Here is a 9717-nt window from a genome sequence, read left to right on the forward strand (position 1 = left end):
CTGGTGAGATGCCAAAAACAGACGCCAAGGTTTTGGAGCAAATGACTCCTTCATCCTACACACAACTTAGCCCAAACACACACACACACACACACATATAGCCATGATACACTGTACTCATGTGCATGACGACTCATCTACATACATGTTAAATTTTACATGTGCGACTCTGCGTAAAAGCGCATTCATTTTTGCCTTTTTTTTTGTTTCCAAACACAAAGAGTCGCAGAACAAGTCTGAAAGCGCACATCCGGATCCAGATACACTGGTGCTTTTTGTCAAACAGGTTGTCCTGAAGAGGAAATCTTATGTTTCTGTCAGGAAGTTTTTTTTTTTTTTTTTTTTTTTTGTCGAGCTGCCAAATGCGCACCGTGCGCCCTTTACGTAATCCCGTCATTATCATTCATGGATTCAAGGCATTTTAATAACAGCGCTGCTCTGGACGGCGAAGAAGATGCAGGGAAGTAGCTCCAAGGGTCAGAATCTGCCCAACTATAGCAGATAAGTTTTTGGCACACGGCCATACACATATATCTGCCGTCTGGGGGGGGGGGCTTTGTAAGAGAAGAAGAGGGAGGGAGGGGTGTGGAAAGGTGTGATGAAGAGAAAAGCTCACCCATCCTTTCCTTATTGCTGAAAAGGTTCTCGTCTGCCCTCTAAGGTTGGCATAAATCCTAACGACATGCATTTCTGAGGATCATAGGTGGATCAAACTCATGTAAGTTACATGAGCAGCCTATGATCTTCAAAGGAGGGGGAAAAAAAAAATCATTACTGACTTTTTTTTAAAGAAAGCATGAAACCTGTGAATGCATTAGTGCTTGCTCCTCGTGTAGGTTATGATCGGCTGGAGCTTCAAATATACTCGAAAAAACGCAGTTTGAGGACCACGGCAAAGAAATGGACTAGTGTGAGAGAGGTGAGCCTTTCCTCTGCCTCCTCCTCCTCCCCCGAGAGGGAGAGTGAGAGAAATGGGGGGGGGGGGGGGGGGGGGGGGGGGGTGAGTAGAGTGGGGTTTCCTCAGGTGTTTGGTTGTGTGGCAGCAGTCATGGCTGGGAGCTCAGAGAAAGTACCGATTGCATCTGCGGGACCAGAGGACCTGCATCAGTTTATGCCTCCGGTGAGTTTCTTGCCCAATACAGCCTGTGTACCAGTCTATAAGGGCCCATTATGTAAAGTTATTGTGCATCCGTTGGGGTCAGTCAGGGGCCAACAGAAAAAAATTCCGACGCTGCGTTGATCTTTGATCCAGTTAAAGCTGGACATGAACTCTTAGTGGACAACGCTGTTTGCGAATTTTCTTGTTTCGAAGCTGTTAAACCTACTGAGTTCTTTTCTAACTCTCCGGTTTGCTTTGCCGTACAGGCCTACTCCGCTGTGGCGGTGAAGCCAGCCACCACCGGCCGCCTTGTGAAGGCCGGGATCGCGGTGCTGATTGCCGGGGCTCTGCTGCTGCTGCTGGGAGCAGTCGGGGCTTTCTACTTCTGGAACAACAACGAAAGACACGTAAGTGTGACATTTTACTCTTTCTTCTTCTATTATTATGAGAGGAAATGTTACACTGCTAAAGAAGAGAAAAGCTTAAACTGTGTGAATGTAGTGAGCAAATAGTTTAACTACATTATTTATTCAAATGATGATGAAATGATCCTCTAATGCTGTGCCAAGTAACTTCCTTTAAGATGTCTAAAGTGAAAGATAACTTGCTAGTTCAGCAGTTATATCTGACCTGCAGTGGGGATTATACTGATTTGTAGTCTTACTTTATTTAAACACAATCAAATATATGAGGAAATGTAAGATCCAACACAGTCCCTTGAGACTTTCAACATAAAACGTTATAACGTGTGACGTCTGATTCCTTTGTTTCCCTGGCACCTCCACAAATGTTTTGTCATATGTGACTTATAACAAAGAGTGAAATCTGATTATGCAAAGAGGAATGTTGATGAACATAATGGACAACACTATACATCCTCCTCCATAGCGATTGAACAGCTAAGTGTGTTCAGCCAGAGGCTTCTTCAGTTCCACTGCATTAAACAACATTAACAGAGGTCATTCCTGCCAAAATCAATAGCCTTACACAATGACTATTCATAATGCCTAATAACTATGACTTTTCTATATTGCAATGCTAATATTTCCCTTTTAGGATTAACAAAGTATAATTTAATTAAATTTGTAAAAAAGGTATTTAACAGACATTATTGAAACGAGCTGTTTTTTCATTTGTCATTCGTTGATTTTGTAACTTGTTTGAATGGAAAAGTTTCTGTGGACTAAAGCAGTCTTTAAAGATTTTTCTTCCTTTTTTTTCTTTTTTCAGTGTAGGCAAACAGGAACATGTAAAGCAAACGCTTTTTTTCCCTGTGGTACAGTGTGAGGCAGAGCTTTGTGAATGGAGGCGTTGTGCTGCATGTGGTGGGTTAAAGGATCCTAACAGGGTGGAGGGTAGTGGAAGGGGGTGGGGGGGGCCTCTCTGGTCCGGCTGATGCTCCAGGGGCAAGAGGTGTATAAGACTAGAGGTAAAATGTTGCCTTGCGGAGGGGCAATTTCATTACTGCAAGCTGCAAGGATTGTACCCTTGTGACCAAGTTTGGATGAATGTGAGTCTGAAAGAGTATTTGAGAAAAATAGGGTGGTACATGTGAGAAAAAGTCACGGGGTGAGATTAAAGAAAAAGGGTGAAGGAGAGAGAGAGAGTGCAAGGGGGGGCGCCAGGGGGGTGGGGTGACTCTCAGTACTCTCATACCTTACATGCCAGTCTGAAATTTTGTGTGTATGTGTGTCTGCAGGTCTACAACGTCCACTACAGCATGAGCATCAATGGCAAAGTGGAGGAGGGCTCAATGGAGATCGACACAGCCAGTAACATGGAGACATTCAGCACCAGCAGCGGGGCGGATGAGGCGGTGGAGGTCCACGACTTTGAGATTGTGAGTTCGATTGAAAGTAATTGAAAAATATGAGGAGGCTGGTTTTGAGCATCGGCAGAGTCAATCAGATTGGTTGAAACATTAAAAGCCCTGGAGGGGAGATTGGCTCATCACCACAGCAGAGAAATTAAGAACAAGGAGACATGCTTTCCCCTCAGGGATAATCAGTGTCAAGATGCACTGTCCCCCTAATTTTCATCATTCAGACTGGTGGTTTTTGACCTTTAATTAAAGTGCCCCAATCAGGCCAATCAGACAAGTGAAGCAGCAGTTTTAGCCTTTTAACTATTAAAATTTTGACCTTTAATCACAGTTTCTCTGTGATTGTCTACACACACACACACGTATATATGCATATGTTAAAAGTAGTGTATAAATGGCTAAAGTCCCCAACTTTGTTAAAAACAGTGACAACACTCAATACATTTCTTTCTTTGATGCCCTTGCCTCCCAACTGTTCCAGGGAATCACAGGAATCCGGTTTTCAGGAGGAGAGAAGTGCTACATCAAGACCCAGGTGAAAGCTCGCCTGCCCGATGTGGAGACACTGAACAAGGACTCAATGACATTTGACCTGGTGGGTTGATTGTCTTTGTGTTATGGCATTTTTCTCCATGCTGCCAATGTGCATTTGCAGTCTCCAAAGGCTCCTATCCAATGTAGAAACACAAAATCCCTGAACTTTAATGAACTTTGTAAGGCTTTGGTCCAACGAGTCCTTCAACAAAATAACCAAATCGGGTTTGTCGTTTGTTTATACCCTTGAGTACAAGCCAACCCTTGATTAGCCTCTGAACTGGCGCCCCTACAGGCAGCAGGAGGGAGATATGACTCATTTGAGAGTTTACACATCTGAGCAAATTCCATTCTCAAATTCTTGGGGAGCTGTGGCAGACAGTTCAGTTACAAACAGCTTTGTTACAACTGCTATTTTCACTTCTGATTTACATTCAACACTTTTTCTAAAACTTTAACAATTCTAAAACAATAACGTTACTTTATCAGGGATACTGCAGAAAACGACCATGGCTAAGGCGGGAATATATTCTCTTCTACAGCTCTACTGTGTCCTTAATGGATGCCATTTCACTGGTTGCCTTGGTGGCATGTCAACACAACAACACGTTACAACACTATGTTACTTCCTGGTGGTTCATCACAGTCAGGGCTGAAATACATTCTTTCTGCTATGCCACAATCACCTTAAGGGACAACATTTTTTCACCTGCAGCTGCTCTTATGACAACTCGATGTTGTATATTCTTTGAACATAAGTATGGGTTGTTCATCTGTTCATCTTCCACTCCAGTTTGAAATCTCTCAAAACCTACTGGTGTTCTATCAGACCCCTCAGCTCACATGAAAGCAAAGCATATAGTCACACATTCCAAAATTTAAAAAAAACAAGATAAAATCCTCATTCGTTTGGTCAATTCATATCTAATGGTATTCATAAGTGTCAGATTTAATCAGCTCTGCAGACAGAAAAGTCACATAATTCATTTTCAGTGGTAGAGGGACGTGGTGGCAGAATGAATTTGTCAAAAACTTTTATCCAGGGGACTAGTGTTCATGTCTCATTTGCCACCAGAATAATTTTCATATAACTTCCCATCTTCTTTTTTTTTTAAATTTAATTTTTAGTTCAGTCAGGACAATTTTTATTATAATGTTAATAACATTCATAATGTATCTCTGTGGTTATGCTGTGGGACCTTTTTGCCCTTTCATGGAAACATGGAATGCATACAGTAGGTAGCATACAGAGAGGTAGCAAAGATCCACAGAAGACAGCACAGAGCAGCATAAAAGGTTGACAGTGATTTAGTCAAACATAGCTTAAAATGGAGGAGCTGGGGTGCAGGTGGGTTACAAAGCAGCTTGCTGAGGGGGTAGCAAAAGCAACAGTAGCACTCCATATAAGATTTGCAAATCAAATGCACAGAAGGGAATCGGCTGATATGGGCTGGTGTTCAGATCAGCCTTCAGCTTAACTTATACTCAGCTATACTTAATGCAACTAGGCTACTGCTTGGTAAGGCTCATTCACCAAACCAAGTTACTTGGTTAGGTTTAGATTAGAATTTTTTTTAATTTTGTGGCTTCAAATAGTCCTTTACACCCTTCCATTTTTCTAAATTGACAGGATGATGAGTTTGACCCAAAGAATAAGCTAAACCCAAGATTTTACTGCCTGTGGACCAAAGTAACTACTAGCCTGGTTTTTAGCCTCAAGACTCCTCAGCGCCAGACGACAATGATTTTAAAATGCAAATACTTAAAACAAAACATAAACTTCTCTTCTCTAACCATATCTTTAAAAACAACAACAACACAACTTGTAAGACAAGGCTTGATCTTTTTGACTTCCAGTGAATGAATCCTACTTGATGGTCTAAATCTATGCTCATCTATTTGTCAGAAAATATGGCAGACGCTGCATCGCTCATAATCACTATGATGATTCCTTAACTTTACCCCCAGCACCATCAAGTCTAATTTGCTATTTAACTTGACTTTGTCTGTAAAATACGACATTCCCATTAATCTTAGCTGTAGCTTTCTTTAGGCTAATTAGCTAAAGTTAGCATGCTAACCAACGAGACAAGCAGCGTAAATTTAATGTCTTTTATTGATCAGCATGTGCTAATGTTAGAAAATATTAACATTTAGCTCAAATTATTGCTGTGTTCCCAGTAGTTACAGTTATCTGGTTCTTTAATTAGTAAACCTGAATTATATATTTCAAAATTAGCAAACCAAACATACTTAAAATGGCGTCTTACTGAATTTCAAGAAGAAAATCCCCCAAAAAACAAGTATTCATATTGTACTGTTGGGACTACTGTATTCTTATTGCTGAGATATTCAAGCTAATGACGTAATTGGTTCATAAAGTTAATTTTCACGTGTGCGTTCTTAGTGAAAACACACACTCAAAACACATGCGCACAAAGCAGTGCACTGTATACTGTGTGAGGATTGTTTACCACGAAACACACCACAGCTTGTGATTGTTCAATTGAAGCCTTCTGATAATTAAAATCATTTAGTTCTGGGTAAACCTCACATCCACATAAATCCACATCACCAAAATTGCTCTCACAAACGTATACTTGCATAAACACTCGCACGCTCACACACAACAACACAATTAATTATCACGCAAGGCTGCTCTTATTGCCTCTGTCTGCCTCATAAACGATCATTTATTTCACATTTGTGCTTTTGTGTGTGTGTGTTTGTGTTATTGCTTCTCTTTGCCTCATAAATGATCATTTGTACACTGTGTGTGTGAGAGTGTGTGCGTGCATATCTGTGTGAGTTTGGAGACATGGAGATGTTGTTATAATGGTTGCTGCAGGCTGGTCATTTGCTATAATTTAGAGTGATGGCAAATATGGGTTAGACAAGCACACACACACAGAAATACAGAGAGATACACACAAACACGCGTCTCCATCCAGAGAGAGTGGGTCAGATAAACTCTTATCAGTCAGTCGAGCAGTGAAGAAGGACCCCCTGCTTTTATTTGTCCCTCCAGCAAATCATTTGAGCTGGAAAAAAAATGCAGCAGCATTTCTGAAAGGTTTCCAAACATGGTGGTGGCTAGTGCAGTGCAGCTCTCAGCAAAAAGCGCCCGTGGGCAAGATCCTCCCAACAGAATTCCTTTTTCACCTATAGGCTGTGGATACTGAGTTCGTATGTTTACACAGTCTTTCCTCTGGAAACCTCATTAGTCAAACTGCAGAATCCAGTAAATTCAGGAGATTAAATCACTTCTTTCCCTCAGATGCTGATGAGTCCTGACACTGTGTATGCAGCTAAATGTTACCGCAAAGGGAATCTATATTCAGAAGCCTTGAGGGCTTCTGTCTTACTGCTTGATTTTATGTTTTTATCAGGACCACTAACAGAGCACCAATAATGCGGATTAGACTTGGGCAGGATGCAAAGAGTGTGGGCTATTTAAAGGCTGTTGACAAGCTACATGAATAAGTATGACGTTCCATCCTCGGCAGACAGGTATTTGCTTCACGGGATGTTTGCTTCAGTATATGCCTCACCTATTTTTTTTCCCCCTGAAGGAGGACGAAGTGATGCCGGCAAAGTTTGAGGATGATCTGATCTTGGTGGCGGCTGACACGCCCCTCTCTGACCCCACCTTCCTCAGCAACAAGATCAGGGACCTGTGCGGAGACCTGCCAATCTTCTGGCTCCGTCCCACCTACACAACCAGTAAGCAGACAGCTCGCGTTAAAGTTTCGAAACTCTGAAATGAAAAGACAAAAAAAAAAAAAAAAGACTACGCAAATGTTTACTCAAAACAAAGAGGACATGGCTCAAATAGTCTCAAGCAATTCTATTTAACATCTGTTTAAGTTTCAGAGAGAAAAACAGGCTAACAGGACAAGCAGGAGTCCTTTTGAAGCTTCCGAGCTACTGAGTGTAGAATGATTTGGCATGCTGCGAGGTCAATAGTTTTCAAAACACAATTTTATTTCAATACATCCGAGGACTTCTAAATGCTGCCAGAGAAACGTCTGTTCAATGAGGAGCTGCGCCACATTAGCAGCACTGCTGTCAGATATTGACACTGTGATGTGTTCAGGCGGCCAGAGGAAGAGGAGGGCTGTTCCTCGCAAGCGGCGCCAGGCGACTGGGGGGGGAGAGGACTACGAGGACGTGGAGGCAGAGTTCAACCCGGAGAACCCCTATCAGGTGAGTCACACAAACAAACTCACACGTCCCTTCTCTCTTACTCGTGTTTACATGCGGCCACAGCATCCGAAGCTGTCCGTTCGGATCTGAGGGCTACCTGAGAAGGCTTTTCCCGAAGAGAGTTTCTCACAGCTGCAGGAGCGGCAGCAGATGCCGGGGTCATGGCAGAGAGGCCCAGATTGTCGCTGCGAATCTGAGTGGGTGCGTTTTCTGTGTGCGGCTGTCTAAAGCTTTCCTTTCAGGAATGAGGCTGTATGAATAATTCCACTACGCTCCCCTCCTCCTCTGCGGCCCCTTTGCCCCGCTAAGCACACCCAGACTCCCACAGATAAACATCCTCGCCCTTATGTTGGGCCCTGCTTTCTCTAATCCCCCCCGCCTGCCAACACAATCCCGACAACTACAGAGGGGGGTAAACAGCAAGCATCACACTGAAAACCCACATCTGACATCGCTGCATCCCAAGCCTGCCTGCTGAAAATCCATATTTAATTGGTTGGAAATGAGCTGAACATGCACAGTGTGACGAGTTCGTGTCTGACTGTTGTCCCCCTCTCTCCCCCCCTGCTCATCTCACATCTCAGCGAGGTCTCGAGGGCGAGCAGGGCACAATGGACATCGACCCCATGCTGGACCACCAGGGCGTGTGCTGCAACGAGTGCCGCCGCAGCTACCCCCACTGCCAGAGGATCTGCGAGCCGCTGGGAGGGTACCATCCCTGGCCGTACCACTACAGAGGCTGCAGGGTGGCCTGCAGGATGATCATGCCCTGCAAATGGTGGGTGGCACGCATTCTGGGCCTGGTGTAGGAACTCCCGGCTTCCTCGGGAGGTGGTTGAGCCCAGGAGGGAACAAAGGAAAAAAAGGCATGGGGTTCAAAAAGAGGGGGGGAAAGGAAACAAGCTAAAAGAAAAAAAAGGAGGGGGTGCTTGCTACTTATTCTTATCTACTGTAGGTAGAGACCTGAGCAGATTTGTACAAGATGGCTTGCAGTGGTAGCTGTGCTCATATTATAGATGTAAAGAAAGGAACCAAATCTGAGATGGTTGTGATCTCGCATGGGAAGGTAAGGCAGCGCCTGCTCACTGCTTGGCCGGCCTTATTAAAAAAATTATACCGATTTAGCCTCTCGTGAACTAAAGCACAAAATGCTATCTAGAAAATATAGATATGGCTATGAACCCCCCCCCCCCACCAATTTTGACTGAATCTAAAATTTAAAATGCATAAAGAAAGCAGGTAAGCTTGTACGACTGAGCTGAATACCAGCCCATGCTTGCTTTGAGTCAGCTGACTTAAATAGCATCTGTTCCAAAGTATTTTCGACTCCCGCGTTCACTCTCTCTGCATTATTGTCTTCATGAGTAGCTCTCATTAAAACAATGTACTGTACACTTGCTCTCAAAAACTTTCATCTAAATTTTCTCAAAAGTGCAATATCACTGAATAAACTTTTCTAAGTAAACTTCTACGTGTCAGCGTTCTTTATTCCGTTGTTGATGAAACGGGTGTATCTGCCACTTGTTTGTGCATCTTGCCTCCATCAGCTGGATTGTTTGGGAACACCTTTCTTCTTTCTCTTCTGTTCCTCCCATCAAAAGCACTTTTTTTGAGATGCGTCACATCTGGTAGCTGCTCCAAAGGGCTGAGCAGCAAGAAGTTTCAAGAGTTCTTTAATGTGAGAGTTGCAGCTCTAGAACTCTTTAATGAGACTAAAGACTCTGTAGCCGTCACGCTCGCAGATCTTACCCACGATGGAAAGTGCTTAGCTCCTTTTGATGTCACAGAGGCGCCTCAGGCAGGGGTAGGGGGTAAGGATGGGGGCGGTGTGTTTGTGTGCGTCGGGGATACTGGAGAAGTGTGTGTGTGTTTGAGAGAGTAAGTGTCACAAAGCTAAAAGTTCCATCCAGAGCCACAAATGGGCGTTTGATCGTCACCAGAGATGAAACGATGTGTGATGAATTTAACACTTAACTCAGTGTGAGAGGCTTGATGATGCGGTTAGGGAGGCTGATCCATATTAATGCTCTCTTGCCTCGGCAGGACACCCCCTCAC

General features: G+C 43.6%; 1 protein-coding gene across 1 annotated transcript; it reads left to right on the forward strand.

Moving 5' to 3' along the window:
- The first annotated feature begins 1010 nt into the window (after positions 1 to 1010).
- On the forward strand, positions 1011 to 9101 carry LOC142398397 (leukocyte cell-derived chemotaxin 1-like). The gene is made up of 7 exons (XM_075482372.1): positions 1011 to 1120; positions 1366 to 1506; positions 2799 to 2939; positions 3403 to 3516; positions 7028 to 7178; positions 7552 to 7661; positions 8246 to 9101. The coding sequence occupies exons 1-7, from the start codon at positions 1049 to 1051 to the stop codon at positions 8468 to 8470; spliced, it is 954 nt and encodes a 317-aa protein (XP_075338487.1). The 5' UTR covers positions 1011 to 1048; the 3' UTR covers positions 8471 to 9101.
- Positions 9102 to 9717: the final 616 nt, after the last annotated feature.

The sequence above is a fragment of the Odontesthes bonariensis genome, chromosome 14 (assembly GCF_027942865.1).
Source record: "Odontesthes bonariensis isolate fOdoBon6 chromosome 14, fOdoBon6.hap1, whole genome shotgun sequence".
Classification (NCBI taxonomy): domain Eukaryota; kingdom Metazoa; phylum Chordata; class Actinopteri; order Atheriniformes; family Atherinopsidae; genus Odontesthes; species Odontesthes bonariensis.

What these genes read in the sequence shown, in the direction of transcription:
- LOC142398397 (XM_075482372.1), top strand. Translation starts at nt 1,049, where the DNA reads ATGGCTGGGAGCTCAGAGAAAGTACCGATTGCATCTGCGGGACCAGAG. An exon ending in CCGTCCCACCTACACAACCA is followed by an intron (nt 7,179 to 7,551) that starts GTAAGCAGACAG and finishes TGATGTGTTCAG; the next exon opens with GCGGCCAGAGGAAGAGGAGG. An exon ending in ACCCGGAGAACCCCTATCAG is followed by an intron (nt 7,662 to 8,245) that starts GTGAGTCACACA and finishes CTCACATCTCAG; the next exon opens with CGAGGTCTCGAGGGCGAGCA.